General features: G+C 43.8%; 1 protein-coding gene across 1 annotated transcript in view; it reads left to right on the top strand.

Annotated features, from left to right (window-relative positions):
• Positions 1–16,524, top strand: part of CCDC85C (coiled-coil domain containing 85C) — a 106,787-nt gene extending 90,263 nt beyond the window's left edge. Inside the window, exons 4-6 of the mRNA XM_014872000.2 lie at positions 7,007–7,102; positions 13,772–13,870; positions 15,465–16,524. Coding sequence (XP_014727486.1) covers positions 7,007–7,102; positions 13,772–13,870; positions 15,465–15,554 — 285 coding nt within the window. The 3' untranslated portion in view covers positions 15,555–16,524. The remainder of the gene's footprint in view (positions 1–7,006; positions 7,103–13,771; positions 13,871–15,464) is intronic.
• Positions 16,525–17,223: the final 699 nt, after the last annotated feature.

Below are 17,223 nucleotides of genomic sequence, written 5' to 3'. Positions count from 1 at the left end.
TGCAGTAGGGTGGCAGAAAGACGTGGTCTGCAGAGGAGCCGACGCTGGTCACTTTGTACCTCCAGGAAATCTTGTAGCCTCAAGGAACCCTGGGGCTGCTGCCAGAGTTGCCACCAGGTTACTCTGTCCCTGGTGGTCAGGGCCATGTCCCTGGTGGTTGTCCTGTCCGTGGCAGGGCCATGGGAGGAGCTGGGCTCCCTCGGGAGCGCCACACGTGGTGGCAATGGACACGGGAAGATGCAGCAGGGAGGGAAGGGACTTTGCAGGAAGGGAGGGTGAAGCGTCAGCCGGGAGTCACGTCATGGTTCAGCGCTGTGTGGCACCGGTGCTTTGTTCCAGCCATTAACCCCTCTGCAGCTGCGGGGCAGTGGAGCACGGCAAATGTGACCCGGGATGCTAAACGATGAGGGCGCCCAGGGAACTTCTCAGACTGGTGGTAACAGGAGAGTTTTTTGATCACTCAGGAATGCCACTCATCTTTGTGTGAAGGGAGATTTCTCATTCTGAATGGACCATCAGTCCGTGTGAGCCCAGTTCTTGCCCTTGGTGCTGCCTGTGCTATTTCTGATGGGGCCACCATGCTGCAGCATCTTGGTGCATTCCTTTCCTTCCCTTCTGCCATGCCAGAGTGGCTCTGTGCTCTAAGTCTTTGCTTTTGCTACGTTTTCCTCATCTGCCCCAGCTTGCCTGGCTGGAGCTGTTCCAGGCACGTCCTTGAACTTGTAGCCACATGTGCCATTCACAAAACAAAAATGTGCTGTGCCCCCTGTTCTGTTGGCACACCAGAACAGGGGTGCCAGTCATGGCACCTTTCCACAGCACTGCCTGGCTCTGCCACCCACCTTCCATGAACTGTGGGCGTGCTCCTGCCTCCTGCTTGTCTCTTAACAGTTCCTAATTTGCAGAGTGACATTGACACCTTTGTTTATTTATTTATTATTTATTTAAAACACCTGGATGATGACAGGTGCTAAGGAAGGGTCCAAGTACAATTCAAACCTGGCTAAGCAGGCTGCAAACAAACCCGCTGTGAGATAAATAGACGTGCTTGGGAATTTTATTGTGAGCTGTCTGACAATGCCTGATGTAATGTAATTTTCTGTGTTCTGTCTCAGCAATAAAAACTTCATGGTGTCTGATATGACTCCATTTAGCTTTAATGTTGTCTGAGGTATGCCATTAGAAAAATGTGGCTCATATAATCGGGTTTGAATTCTAAATGCTTGTTTTTTGAAATGGGAGACAAAAATTAATAGAAGGCAAGGGGAAGATGTGAGGTTCAGAAGCATTAATATTTTTCATGTTGGTCTCATATTTTTCATGTTGGTCTGAAGCATCCTCAGTGCTTAGGTTGTGCCTGCTGGCTGAAATAAAACCAGCATGATGTTCTCTTTTGGGTTTTGTAACTTAGTCTTTTGCAGTCTTCCTGCAGATCAGGAATAGCTCTCTTGGAGGTGAGGTAGGAAAGGGTGTCATTAAAAGACAGAATATAATTGAGCAAAAAGATTGAAAACTGATGGAAAGCCCAATGTCTCATGTCTTTTCAGATCCCTGGAGGAATCAAGGAGAAATTGTTTATCACCATTTCTTTGTTCTTTTTTTTTTTGAAATTTCTGATCCAAAACCTCTAAAAGAGCAGACACCTGCCATCCCCAGTTAGGCTCTTTTCTTCTTGGGTTGCAAAGCATTCCCACTGCTGTTAAGAGATGTTCATATTTTAAACCTTGCTTTACCTCTGTGGAGGTGTGTCATTTTCAGGATTTCGCAGTGTGCCCTATTTCAGAGAGTCTTATTAATTTTGGTCCTCCAAATACACAGGAATGGAGTATCCATGGCAGTGCTTGTCAGCATCTGTGCTGGACCACATCCCATGCAGCCAGATAGAGCTAGCAAGGACTCATTAGGAAACTTGGTCTTAAGACACTGTGGCGTGACACATAGCAGCAAATGTTCACCAGCAGCTGCAATCGGAGGCCTCTGCTCTGATTTTTTTTTTTTGTGTCAGATTGAAAAGGATCATTGGCAGTATTTGTGGTCTGGGGATTTTCTTTCTCACATTAACACTATTGCTTTGCTAATGGTTTTTGGCTGGGGCACTGAATGGGGGTACTTTGATTTGCTTTGTTTTCTGCTTTGGATTGGAGGGTGTCAGTGTCATTCTAGCAACAGAGAATTGGGAAACTTATCCCCTGCTTGTAGCATATTGCTTCAAGGATGCTCTGGAATGAGAGACTGCAGAGTTTATCTTTCTTTTCTTAGTCAATTATACAGCTGGACTGTGACTCTCCATACAGACTTGGAGACAAGCCCTGTGGCTCCAGAGAGAGGTTTCTGGGAGGGTCTCAGATAGAATTGAGCTTCTCTGGTGGATTTGTGTTTTCAGCATGCCTGACGTGGGGTGGGTGGGATGGGGAGGGGACTGATGCCACATGGGAGCAGTAAGCTCTGGAAGTGCATTGGTCCTATCACTGATACCAGCAAATACTCAGCACTGATCTTGAAATGGAGGAGGAAGCAAGGGCTGAAAGGGAAATGTGTACAGTGGTGCTTCAGTACTGCTGTCTGCACAGAGGCAGCAGAGGAATAGCTCTTGTTGTGATTTTCCCAATGGAAAAGCACTGTCCTCCCTTGAGTTTTGCAAAGTCTCATCAGGACCCTCTCAGGACACTGCAGTCCCAGAACCATCCTGGCAGCACAGAGAGGGCTGTTCTCTCCAGGGCTGAACTCATCAGAGATTCATGCCACAGCAATCTCGAATGTTCTGAGCAGCCACAGTGGTTTGGAGAGAAGCAAAAGCATCAGCTTGCTGAGGAAGCATAGGATGGGTCACACACAGCTCCACAGCCTCTGGTTCCCTGGGACTTTTGCTTCTTTAGGAGTCTTTGGGTCTCAGAGGTGAAGTGGTCGATAAACTTTGTGCATAGGGAAGAAGGCTTGCTTCCTGCAAGCACCTGGGAACTCAGAAACATAACCTATACTCCCTCTCCTTAATTAGAGTGGTAATCTCATTGCTGGGCAGCTCTTCCTTTTGGTGGGGTGACTGTGGCTGTGGATGTAGCTAAAATGGTATGCTATTTCTCAACATGTTTATTATAAATTTTAAAGGCGTTTTTGCTGACTTCTGAGCTGTCTTGTAGCACCGTTATTTATATAATTATGTAATGCCTCAGCCACATATCTGGGGGTGAACAGTAAACCACCTCTGAAGCACCAAACACTGTAAAAACCTAGCAAGTGGAAAAGCCATATGTCCATCTAATACAAAGATTGCATGCTCGACAAAACCAGACAGGGAGAGGAAACTGAGAGTGACGCTTGCTTCAAAACACACCATATTGCTTTTTGCCTATATGGACAATTCCTGCTTCTTAGGATGTAACCAGATTAACCTTGCTATTATTGTCTGCCAGGGTGCTGAGTCAGTTGTGTTCCTATGTCTGTGAAATGTCAGCTATAGGGAACAGGAAGGGCATGGGTTTCTGCAGTGGTGGGGGTCCTCAGATTAGCTGAGTTAGAGTGCTGGAGTGCTGCTGTGGGAATTCTTGCTCTTTTCAAATGCATCCATTCTAGGCATGAGGAATCTCCTCCATCTGTGCAATTTTACTTACTACTTTAACACTGATATATTGAGATTTTCTCTGCCCTCCTTCCAATCTCCTATGTCAAATCTCTGGTTCCCTCTCCTCTGCATTTCACCTCAATGGGTTTCCTGCTGGGTAAAATACACATCCTCCTCTTCCTTCCCATTCCCTCCCTTCTCCCACTGTTGGCAGTTTTCCAATATAGCAACCTTGACCTTATCTCCAATTCCTTCCATTTCCTCCTCTTCAGCTAACACTATTGGTGAACTCTGCCCATTTTCCTCTCCTCTATCCTCCAAAGGCTGGCCATGCATCCTGCTGGCCATGTATCCTGCTGGATATGTTGTCACTTCTTTCCTTGCTGACTGCAGTCCCCTCAGTTCTGGCCTCCTTTATGTGTGCCTCTGTGCAGGAAGCTGATAGGAGTTTGGCTGAAACTTTGTTTTGTTTTGTTTTGTTTTTTTTTTTTGGGAACCACACTGAAATCAGTGGGAATGAAGCACCAACCCCTTTAAAAAATGCCGGCTCTTTGTGTGTCCGGAAAGAGCCTTGCCTCAGGGTGCAGCTGCACAAGAAGCACTGACTGCAATGATGGCTATTGAGCCACCTAGAGCTCAATATTTTTACTAGTTGAATCCCATAGCTGCAAAGAGCAGGGATGTTGGTGAGATCCTTGCTTGCTCCCCCACTTTCTTCAGTTGTGTGTTTGACAAGCACTTCTGTGTTTTACAAGTTTTGTAGCACCAGCCTGGCATGGTGGGGAGGTCTCTGTGGCCTGGGGCAATGGGTCAGTGTCATGGCCATGTGGTGCACTTACCACTGATGGTGGCACCCAGCAATTTGGACATCTCCTTCTGTTGGCTGGGGCTGTTGGCTTCCAAGCTAAGGATCAAGGATCGTGCCTATTTTAGAAATGATCTGTCACTTAGACTTTGACTGCTAGTTTTGGGTTGACCTCTTTTGCTGCATTTCTCATTCTTTAAAATTATTTTTCCCTTCTTCACTCAAATTCTCTACCTGTGTTCAGAGGCCACTCAGTTGACTGCCCTTGTCTGAGAAGAAAGGTGACCCTTTGATTGCTTTTAGTCTGAATGGGTATATCCAGTATATCACTGTGTTTGCAAGAATGCTTTTATCTTGTCAGTATGGTGATTGGTTAAGTATGATCAAGCTCTTTAGAAAATATTTCTCTCTAATCATTTTTGTATCATTTGTATTCTGTGATAATTTTGAGAGTGATTGCGATCATGGAAGTGCTTTGTAGCTTATTAGTGACTTCAGTTGAGGAGAAGCTGCTGCTGTCTTTCATATGGGAGACCTCGTGATCTATTCTAGTTTGGCCAGGAAACTGTATTTAAAATGTTGTCAGCAGCAATATCCAGCAGAATTCCTTTTAACTTTGTCATATTACTCTCAACTCCAAAGAAATATTGGATGTTAGACCTTTACTTGGCATTTCCTGTGTTAGTTCTGAAGAGGGCCATGGGAGCAGATCCATATCAAGTATGACCACAAACTCTTCTTTTGATTGTCATGAACCTGGTCATTTATAGAAAAAGAGCATCTTTCATGATGAAGCCAGAGTAATTATGCATGGATTGGTGTCTCTGACCTCTGTGGGAAGCTGATTCTGGAAGGATTCTGTTGCATTTACCAGCCCTGTGAGAAATCTGTACCCTGTTTTGCAGTTGTAAGTTGCAGCTGTAAACTGACTGGATCCAGCCCTAGTGCTCACTCCCCAGCCTCTGTCTTTTCTGTCTGATGTTATGGATGGTGTGGCTGAGGATGTGTCCCCAGGTGGCCACAACTCCAGCAAGCTGTAACACTCTGCCCTAGGCCCAGAACCATGTCTATCCTGTGAATGCCTCTGCTTTTTCAGGCTCTTAAATAACCTGGAGAATTATTGTGGGGTTAGTAAGTCTAACTTTCCTTTTTCTGAGATGCTACCCCCTTTCCAAAGGAAGTTTGGGTATCACCTGCAACTCTGTTCATGAGGGTTGCTATTATGAGTGAATGGCTGTTTGTCATGGCATGGGTTAGGCACAGATCAGTGGCCAGGGCTTGAAAGGCTCCATGCCTTTTTGTCTGTAGCCTAATGGATTAGCCCATCCTTTCCTCTAATACATGCACATGAGTGCTTTTATGAGTAAAAAGGCCCCTTCAACTTAAAACATTTGGAAGAATGAGAGCTCAGAAAGTGCCCCTCCATTGGTTCTCCTTTACTGTAAAAGTGGTGGGGCACTGGCACAGGTTGCCCAGAGAAGTTGTGGAAGTGTTCAAGGCCAGGCTGCATAGGGCTTTAAGCACCCTGATTTAGCGGAAAGTTTCTTGCCCATGCCAGGGGGTTGAAACTAGGGAATCTTTAGGGTTTCTTCCAACCCAAACCATTCTGTGTTTCTATTATTCAATGATTCTTCTGGCATAACTAACTTACTGGCCTTGGAAGGCAGAGTGATGAGACAAAGCATAAAACATGCTGTGTTTTTAAACAGGGAAAAGACGTGGATGGAGTGCCTCGTGTGTTGTGTGTGAAAGCATTCCTGTGATGGTGCTACATGCCGCTCTGCCATCCTAATTTGCTTTCAGAGGCCCCTAAGTATAATAATTCTTTGTGTTTCCTAAAGGATGTGAAGACTAAATACAAGTTTGGTCAATGATTTCATTGTTGATTTCTCTCGGAGTTACAAAGCAATGCAAAAATATTAGAGACAGGCAGGGTGCATCTCACTGAATAAAGATATTGTGTCTCTCATAATTCAAGCTGGATGCCTGTAGAAAAAGGAAAGCCCTATGAAAAGTGCTTACAAGGCTGGTTGGACAGTAGAAATCTTTTGTAAAATGTCATCTCGGCATCTTTCCCAGTGGAATCCTTCATGCAGGAGGACTGGCCAGCATTTTGGAAACAAACCCAGCCAACATTAGGTTTGGACATCTGCTTGTTTTAAGGTTGCTTTCACAATTTTCTCTGTAGCTGAAGATCGGTACTTGATGTCTATGTGAAAACGCTGCCAGAGAAGCAATGAAGTTATGCCAACTGCTTCTTTCATGAACACAGCTTCTTAGAAATTACTGGTTTAGGCTGGAAAATCATCTTGTTTGCATTGCTCCTGTGTCTAGAAGGATGAGTGCTATTTGATCTTGTCCTTGTAGAAAGCTATCCTAAATGAACAAAAAATATTTCTTGAATCAATTTAGATTTAAACCAGAGTAATCTCCTGCCTGAATACATCTAGACTGAGTGCTGGTACTTAAATGGTGTCAAATCAAGTGACTTGTGAGGAAGGGGTAGTGGTGTCTTTTGTCTTTGAAGGTGGCTAAGGGGATTAAATTTGAGACAAGCTAGTGGCCAAAATTTCTGGATATTTTCTTTGTCCTTGTTTAAATCACCCAAAGGGAAATTGACACATATCTTCTCTGATTTCCAGGGCCCAGCTCGCATGACATCTGATCTTGCATCTTCTCCTGCAGCAGGGTATGTCCCTGTGGGCCAGAAGCCAGAGGCTGTGGTGCATGCTATGAAGGTAAGGCTGTGTGGGGCACTGAGGTGTCCTGTGTTGCACCTGAGTGGCAGAGCTGGGCATTGGCTCTTCTTGTGGAAACAACTGAACACAGAAAGTTAATATGCAGGCAGGATATTGGTAACCAGCACCTGTGTCTTGATGAATAAGCATTGCTTAAAATAGTTGCAGAGCTAAGCAAGATTATGCACAGCTATTTTTTGGGGGGTTGGAAACCTCCAATAAAAGCTGCTGATGCTGAAGGTAACAATGGTTACCCTTTGTGTTAATCAGTCCTGTGTAAACTGGGTCACTGGGGTGACAGTGGTGACTGAAATGCTGTTTTAAAAAGGGATACAAAAACTGAATTTCCTCATATATTTTGTTATTGAAAATCCTACAGCAGCCTTCAAAGAATAAAGATTTTATTTTATGAAAATAAACAACAAACAGTGGCATCCTACCCATGTAGGATATGCATCATCAGTAGGGATTAAAGCCAGGACCATTGGCAATAGGACCATGGGAGACTGATAGGTGAGTTAAAGCAGAAAACTTGCACTGTGATTTCACAGCAGTTTTCAGGTTCTAGTGACCATCCATTAGCAGAAAAAGTGTAATTCCCCAGTGCTACATGTTTAATAGTTAAGGAAGATACTTCTGAGTATCTAAGAGTCACAGAAGCACAAATCCTTTACAAGGTGCCATAGGGGTGGCTGGAAAGTCTCTTAACTAAATTAATCTTTGGTTGAAATACAATGATTTATAATGTAATATATATAATATAAAATGTATAATGTATAATATAGAATATAGAATATAATTATTTATTATATAATGATTTGGATTTGCTGAAGCTGAAGAATGTTGTGCAGGTTTAAAAAGATGAACATCAACTCAAAGGAGGATTCCTGGATGGCTGCTCTGGAGCTCAGATCCTTATGGTCATAGCTGGAAAAAAGGTCCAGCAGTGGCATCACTAGCTTGGATGATCTTAGACCTGGAGACAGATGCTTACAAAGCTCTTTGCTTTGTACCTTTCCACATCTGACAGATAAATAAATGGCACATATGTTGCTCATGGTTATGACCCACATATTCCCTACATTTTCTAATTTTTAGTGTTTCTATCTTAGTATATCATGCCTGTCCAGGGTCTCTTGGCTCCAGGACAGATGTTGTGGTAGTGGTGGTGGTGGTAAAACCAACAAATGTCAGGAGAAGCAGTAGTGTGGCTGGCAAGGATATTGGTTTCCACTGGGCAGTTGCCAGATCCCAGGAGGATATTGAATACCACTATTTCTCAAGTAGTCATTAAAGGCAAGAAGTAGTTATTAAAGGCAAGACAAATTTGGTTTGATTTGGACAGAATTTAAATTCTAAATGATCCTTCAAATTGAAAATCTTGGTTTTTCAGCTTTCTTGAGACTTAATATATCCAAATTGTATAACTACTATTGATTGATTGTATAACTCCAGAAGAAAAGGATGTCCAGCATGTTCAAGGGTTAAGAAATACTTTTAGCACAGTTTTTGCTTGTTCCCAAAGGAGCTGACCACACAAGTGGCAGTTCACTTGTGTGAATATATTGTTGCTATTTATTTGTCCTATGTTTTCCAACAAATTTCTTCTTTGCTTGTTGTGAATGACTCTGTGCTATCAGAAAGCTCCATCCTCGTCTAAGCTGCAATATGCTTGTGGGTGACATTTCTCCTGTGTGTATATATATATACACACGTACAGATGGATCTCCTAACTGTTACCTTGCAGAATGCTGCAAACTCATGTGAACCTTTGATTTTTTGTCACTTTGTACTGATTTGACTTTGATTGCATTTAATCAACCAAACCCTGATGCAGTCCAGACTACTGCTGTTGGCTTATTCTTCCCAAACTGTGGAGTTCATACCTTTCTGCTCCTGCTCTTAATTACATTTGGTGAGGTGATGGTGAGGGATAGTATTAAGCAGAGGTGGTAGTGTTTTTAAATTACAAGATCAAATACTTATAAATTGATTATGATCATATTCTGGGGAGTAATTAGTTTCCTATTTGCTTTAGGAATTGCAGGACTGAGTTTCTCACTAAGGGCAAGAAACATAAATGGTTTTAAGATGTGGTTTGATAAGCTTATGAAAAGGATTGAAAATTAATGAGGAAGATTCTTGGAAACTGGAAATTAGATTTGCGAAGTCTGGTGCAATTTTTCATTTAAAGGAATTGAAAGGAAGTTGGATGACTGGTTGTTTGCACATATTAGTAATCCCTCTGCTTCAAAGCTTTGTGGATTCCTAGGAAGGGCTAGAAGAAATTCAGAAGAAATTCTCCTTCGCGATTTCATAATTTGGCTGGTGAAGTGCATTTGTCTGTCTCCAAAACCCTGTGAACTTCCATGGCCTGAGTCAGAAAGAAGGTGACATAGAAGTCACATCTCATGATCTCACGTGATGTGTTCTGCTCACTCACTTGAGGTGAAAAATATTCTCACATTTGAAGTGAGGAGGAAATTCTCCTCACTTCAAATGTGAAGTGTGTAGGTCAGTGTGGTATGGAGGGATGAGAAGGTATTTATTTTTCCATCCCGTGGCCCATTTTCAAGGATCATCTGGAAATTGAAAGACTGAGGAAATTGGTCATGGTCTCAATCTCTCCTCCTGCCTTGTGGCCCAGTGAAATAGTTAGTAGCTGTTGATCTCCAGCTGCACCCCTTTTTTCGGCCATGTCATGCTGTAGCATATGATGTAAGTTTTATTTGCACAGTGCAGTACTGGGCAGCTTTTCCAGTGCCAGCCCCTGCATGTGGGAAGCTGAGTGCAGCTGTTGCCTTAGACCTTCACCTCCTGTGAAACAGATCATGACTCTCTCTTGAGAAGAGAGCAGCCTACAAATGAGACTTTGTGCTTTGGCTATATCACAACAGATATTGGAAAAAGCCCTTCTTGGTTGAAAAAAGAAGTCCTTATGGCTCAGCAGGCCAGCTCCTTACTGCAAGAAAAGGCAAGGAGGGATGGAAAAGCTATGAAGACGATCAAGGGAATGGAGCACCTCTCCTATGAAGAAATACTGAGGGTGCTAGGGTTGTTCAGCCTGGAAAAGAGAAGGCTCCAGAGGCACCTTCCAGTCTTGTGAAGGGGGCTCATAAAAAAGAGGGAGAGGGACATTTATGTTACATAGTGATGGGACAAGAGGTGATGATTTTAAACTGAAAGAAGGCAGGAATTCTTTACAGAAGGGAAGGAATTCTTTACTCTGAGAGTGGTGTGGCACTGGAACAAGTTGCCCAGGGAAGTTGTGGATGCTCCATCTCTAGAAGTGTTCAAGGCCAGGCTGGATGAGGCTCTGAGTAACCTGCTTTAATAAATGGCATCCATGCCAAATCATTCTATTATTCCATGATTCTGTGCAGTTGGCCTCACTTGTCTTGTGGAATTCTTGAATGCAAGCCTGTCAACATGTGATGAGGCTCCTAGGATGTGGCTCTGTGCCCAAGCAAAAGTCACTGAGGGACTGTCCACTCCATATGGATCTGCAGGGCTTCTGGACTGCCTCTTGTCTGCACCCACATACATAATATCCCTTAGGCTTTTTCCTTGGGATTTTCTGCCAGCTAAATTATCTCTATGTGGCTGAAGTGCTACCTGCAATTTAGTGCAAGTTCTTCCTTGAGCATGTTTAGGATTTTCTTTATTTTTCCTTCTGAAATAGTTTTGTTTGTTTGCACTTACTAAATAAGGAGCAAGATGACAGGTTGGCACTCCTAACAGCTGTTTTTGCTAACAAGAATAAAAGGTACATATGCTACAGCTCAGTATCTCACTGAACATCAAAGCACTTTTCTTAGGAACTGAGCAAATCTGCTAAAGGCGTGGGGAGGTGATGAGGAGACAAATGTAAAAGAATAACATTTAGCCTATAACCCAGCTGCCCCCACAGCAGCAGCCTGGACCTCTTCCATGCACTAAGAGCTATCAAGCAGTAATCATCACTCCCACTACTTGTGGATAAGACAGGATTTGGCCTTCCAAAACTAGGGAAAAGTCCTAGCAGAATGTTTCCCAGTGCTGTGTCCAGCTGATTTATGAAGCAACAAAATTATTGAGGTTTGCACAATTTGGGAAGTATCCTTCAATCCCAGCATGCTTTGTGTTGCAGAAATGAATACCTCAACTTTCAGCTTCCCTTCCAAAACTTTACTACTGTCATTCGGACTCTTTAGTGGTGTTTTTTTGATTGAATGTTTGTTTTTAAAATATGTTTGGCCATATGGGGTCAGTACAGCAAGTCAGAAGGGATGTGGTGGACTGGGTGGCTTTGAGGTGGCACTGCCTTGCTCACAGGCCGCACATCAGTGTGGTCTCAGAGAACACTTGAGATGTTCTTCAGTTATGTATCAGTAGGGGAAAACCCACACAAGCCAGCATGCTCACTAAGAGCAAGGTGAAAGTTGTTTTTGGGAAGTGACGTCCCTATGCAGAAGAGCAGAATTTCACAGTCCAGCCCCATCCTCCTGCATGTGGAATAGCCCCATCCCCAAGTGGAGCAGGCTGCTCTCACTGGGTGGCATTTTACCCAGGGAGATCACAAAGGGCTGCTGTGTCAGCAAAGGACCAAGTGCTGTCAGTGCAGCTTGATGAAAAGCAGAATGGAGGGGATGGCATCAGCCACTTTGAGCCTGGGGTACATTTGTCTGTTTAGTTTAGGCTCCTGGGATGAGAGGTGGCAGGAATCAAAGGACATACCCCAGTTTCTTAGACCCATACTGAATGCACAGTCCTTGAACTTTAGCTGATCCATAGATGCTGATGTGAAGGCATGTCTGTACTCCCCAGTGGTGTAACTGGAGGAACATTAACCTGGTCCTTCTAAACAGCTGAGGAGGCATCTGTCAGGATCTGAGAATAGCCGGGACTGGATCAGCACTAAGAAAAGACTTTCCTATCTTTCTTCAGGAGGTTATTTCACTCTTCAGAGTGTATTTTCTTCCAGTATGCCTTCCCTGGATAGGGTGTTGCGTTTTGTCGCTATGAATCCCATTTTCCCTTACCCAAGATGCTAACACATCTTTACAAAGTGCCTAGCCAGACATGGGTTGAGCCTGGGAAGCAGGATTATTTCCAGAATAAATGAGATTCAGAAATTAAGTACAAACATATCTTCCATCTGATCATCTTTCAGCTCCAGCTCTGCCTGGTTAACACTGTTAAAAGACATTTCCACTGAAAGAAATATGCCGTGCCACCTTTTCACACCTCCTAGACTAAGGAATGTGGGTTTAGTTTAAGCACAAATTGTAGAAAAACAGTTTATTTTAGTCCACTGAGACTCTTGTGCCTACAAGATGGATGGCTGTTGAAAGCAGAGGCTGGGGCTGATGTGATCTTTAACTAATCTACCCCATGGTTTCCTTGACACCTGCCCTGTGGACACAGCTGATGTTTAGGTGCCAGCCAGGCAGCCCTGGTGCTCCATGCCAGGATGTGATCCTGCAGGCTGGTGGCTTTGCAGCCAGCGTCAGAAGCACATGGGCTCCAGACAAGCAGGTTCAATGTGCGAGTCCAGCTGGATCAATAATTAATTCCCTCCTCTTTAGCAGAAAATAGATGCTCTCTTTGTCAGCACATACATGCTTTTTGCATCTCTCTCTTAGAATGGATGTGGATAATTCCTATCTGTGCAAAGACTGGTCCCAAGTAGGCTACAGGCCCTAGGAGAATGACCTATTTTTGTTTGTAACTCATTTTGAGTGCAGGATTGCTGTGCTGAAGCAGACCTGGGGATGATCTTCCCTGGTATCCCATTTCGTGAAGCAGCCGGTGCTGTATGTACACCTCAGCAAAGGCTGAAACCTTTTGCAGCATGGCATTTGGCTCTGTACCTCCCTGGGATGTATAGGAATATTTATTCATACAACTACAACTGTTGTACACCTTCACATGCATGTGGATGCATCATGGTGAAAGAGAGCACATGCTGTCTGATGGTGTTGGGTGGTTGCAGCATCTCTGACCCTGCACACTGAGCTGACCACCTGGCTCATCAGTGGTGAAGCCCTGAGTGAGGTGTGTAAATCAGCACAGAGGCAACAGTAAAACCTGGAGGCTCCTGTGCTGTGCTGTGCTCACCTTGTGTGATGTGCCTGTCTGGAGAACTGTCGGAATGCATGCAGGTGCCACAGAGGGATGGGTATCCCTCGGGTCAGTGTTGCCAGCTGGAAGTGAAGGTTGCCTTTAGCCCCAAGCAGTCTCCTTTCTGTGATCAAGGGACCAGCTGGCCACTTCTTCTTAAAGGAGCTCTGTGGGGGTGGCCAGGACAGTGGGATGTGGCAGGCCAGGGCTGGCTCCCACTTGTGCTGCTCTAGAGGTTTGGGGTGTGGGCAGCACGTGGTGAGGGCCAACATTGGGGTGCTGCCTGGAAGGTGGGACTAACAGCAACCTTTTTGGAAGAAATGCACTTGTGAGCACAAGCAACCTGCTGCCAATGGCAGCAGCCACACCATGCAGGTGGAGGGACAGAGGCAGGACATGCCTGGGGGAACAGGGAAGATGGAGGTGCCCAGCTTGATGCCATGTTTGTCTTTGCTTGTCCTGAGGCTTTGTGAATCCTGCCAATTTAAATACTTGCTAATGATGTTCTTAGGGACACAAATAATTATTTGAGGATTATAATGGTTTTGTAATATTGGTATTTTGTAGGTCCTTGAGGTCCATGAAAATTTGGACAGGCAAATGCAAGACAACTATGAAGAAGACCTAAGTGAAAAGGAGAAGGCAATCGTTCGTGAAATGTGCAATGTAAGAACAAAAACTCTTGGAGTTCCTTTTGTGGTCTTTTGTTAGAAGTATGGAGGAACAGGGATCTGCTGCATGTAAGCTGCATGTAAGCCTTGTGAGGTCCATAGGCACAAGGGACAAGTGGAGGCTCTGCTGGTCACTGTTTTGGGTGATCTGAAGGCCTTGTTCACTGCACAGAGCAGCCTTTGCTCAGTAGATAGTTCCCACTTTGCTGCCTTCCTGGCTGTGGAGTAGCTAGTCTAGTTGACCAGAGATGTGCAAGGGGCTCTCCCTGACTAGGAGAGTCCTGTTAGCAATTGTCTCTTCCTGTGCCCTTAAGGACTCAGTTTGGGCTAAGCAACCATTGCTTGCCACGTTTAAAGCTGTACAGCTTGAGCCTAAACCACAGGGGAATGTCAGAGGGAGAGTCTTGTCTGCAGTCACTGAACAGCATCATGGTATGTGGGGTGCTATTAACACTTGTGATGTTTTGGGCAACCACACAGTAAACTGAGGTGGCCACATTCTGTATGGTGAGTGCTCGTACCCAACCTCTGCTCTGCAGTGTCAGCTGTCATGGCATTGCCTCCATAGCATTGGCCACGCTCTGGCTTTGAACAAATAGTTTGAGATTTCTGCTGGAACACAGCCTGAGCTGCCTGTCACCTGCAGTTGGGGATGTGCTGTTCAATTGCCCAGAGCAGGGAAGAGGATGCTTATGAGCCTTCTTTTTTTGAAGTCCACATAAGAGGTTGGCCCAGGTGGCATCATTTCGTGCCTTCCAAGCAGTTGAGAGGGGCCTAATGCTCTGTTTAAATTCTGAAACCCACCTTAACCCTAATAAGAGGGTGTGAGAACAAGCAAAGCTTGCTGAACTAAGTCACTGTGAGCATCCTTGGCAAGGGCTGAGGCACTTCACTTTGGTTGCTGGATCCCTATAAGCAAAGTCAAGACCAGAGTAAATGAAGGTCTGCTTTTTAGGATATTTTGTCTGCTTAATTTCCCAGTCCCTTGTAGCTATGCTGGGGGAAAGGTAAAATACTGTAAATTCATCCTCCCAAACTGACTCATCTCTATTTGTCTATCATCAGCTGTTTTCCCTTTAAAAATTCACTTCATGTAGATTCAAGGCAGCTATAAAATTTTTTGCAGTTTATTTTTTATTTAAATAGTGGCCCTAGAGTGATAAAATGTATGTTTTTAGAAAGTCATGTATATATTTTTAATCATTATCTTTTTCATTATCTTTTCTATTCAGGGTAGCATCTTTTCTGTAAGCATGGCAGGGTTGACCGACCATTGAACTTATGTTCTAAATCTAGTGTATTTGGTTTAGACTATTACCTCAGGCAAAAACGGTTCTAATTTCAAGAGGGACTAATTAGAAAAACGCATCAGTTTTTTTTCCTTGCAAACTGGTGCAAAGATGCCATCCAGTGTCCCTGCTGAGAACTGCAGCCCAGCTCTAGGAAAGGGCTGGTTTTGGCTTTCAGACTTCAATTAAAAAAATTCTGCTGTTCCTCAGTGGCTTCGTTGTTTGGATCTTTTTTTAATCATTATTATTATTTTTAAATTCCCGTCTTTCTCTCCCCAAATCCTTTATTTTTTCTTGCAGGTTGTCTGGCGAAAGCTGGGTGATGCTGCGAGCTCCAAACCCTCCATCAGGCAACATCTGTCAGGAAACCAGTTCAAGGGTCCCTTGTAGGAACACCATCCTGGCAACTGGAAGTGATGGATTCTGTGAAGACTAAAGAGGCAGAGCTCAGTGTTTCTGGCTGCCTGTTCTTTGGGAGTTGGGGTTGAGTTTTTTCAGGGTTTCCTTTTTTTCTTTTTTTTTCCCAGCATTTTTTTGTAACAATAGTGTAAATATGGCAGCTAAAGGCCTGATTTCCAGGCTGTGGTGCTCTGGAGCTACTGTTCACCGGGTAACCATCCAATAATGCCAGACTTGCATCATTTTTATTGTAGTTCAAACCTGCTTTGTTGTAATGGTCTGTTTGTAGAATTGACTAACTCAAGAGAATTTCTAAGAGGAACAAGAAGAACCCTTAACCTGCGGAGAAGTCACTGTTTGTATCGCTCCTGTCCACCCGCTTGTCAGTCATTCATAGCCAGGTTAGTGGCTCCAGGCAGCCATGAAAAATGCAATTCAAATTCATTGGCTTACTGCCTGCCAAGTTCATGAGCTGCTAACACTTTTTTTGGAGGTCCTTATTTTGAACATGCAACTGTTTTCACAAGGTTCTATGTAAAATACTGAGTGGCAAGATAAAAGCACTTGTACTGCCCTACATTGTATGGTGGTACTCATCACACAAGCGTACATAAAGACTTAAGACTCTGTATCAGATGTTAATGAACAATTTTTCATGATCAAATGACACAAGATTTCTGCAGTTGTAATGTGAATGAAGTCACTTAGCCACACAACAGTATTCCCTACAAAATGGCAACACTTTTCTTGTAAAGCTTTCACTATGAAATAATTCAGCAGAAACTGCTATCCTGACAGTGCTTATGGCTTTAACAGGATCTTCAAAAGCAGCTCATCTCTCACATAAGGAAGATTGGGGTGGGTATTTAAAATGTTATTGCTGGATCCCTTACGTTTACTGGTTCCTGTGTAAGGTAACCAAACAACAATCTTGCAGAACTGAATAAAATCTCCACAAACACGGGCTGTCAGGTGAGATTACTTCCTGCCATTCAAGCTTTATTTTTATAAATGAACCAAAACAAGTGGGTTTTTCCTTCTTCAAATGGTTGTATATAAAATAATGGGAGTTACATTTTGCTATTGTGCAGTAGCTGCCTGTGTAGTTTTAAGAATTTGACTCCCTTCTTTTCCAAGTTGTCACAGCAGCTGCCCCTGTATTTCATTAGATGTTCTTTCCCAATAGTCCAAGGAAGTGGGCTTCATTATTAGAACTCATTGGTGTAAAATAATTTTCAAGACAGGCATGTGAAAAGATCAAAGCCTCCTCTTCAAAAGTTGCATCGATTTTAGTGATTAGTTGGAGGATGTAATGACCTCAAACACCATTACTTTCTTTTTGTTCTCTACAAGAATCGGTCACAGCTACAGACAGCTGTATTAGCTGGACAGGTTCTTCCTCTAAATTAATTTGTTCTACCAGTTGAGTTCTTGATTTGTGGTATTATATTACATGGAGCACTGATACAATACCAAGGAACCCATGTGGCAACTTATGAAAGGTAATTGGTCCCATGGTGTACAATAAACTATAGCTGCCTGGCTGAAGAATTTGCAGTGTCGGAGCCGAAACCTGTAACCGGGAAAAAAATAGAGAAGGAATACAACCAAAATACACAATAACCAGTAAGAGTAAGCACCACTTCATTATTCATTGCAG

The sequence above is a fragment of the Sturnus vulgaris genome, chromosome 6, assembly GCF_052056855.1.
Source record: "Sturnus vulgaris isolate bStuVul1 chromosome 6, bStuVul1.hap1, whole genome shotgun sequence".
NCBI lineage: Eukaryota > Metazoa > Chordata > Aves > Passeriformes > Sturnidae > Sturnus > Sturnus vulgaris.
Note: the sequence above shows the minus strand (reverse complement) of the source record. Positions and strands in the feature narration are given on the sequence as shown.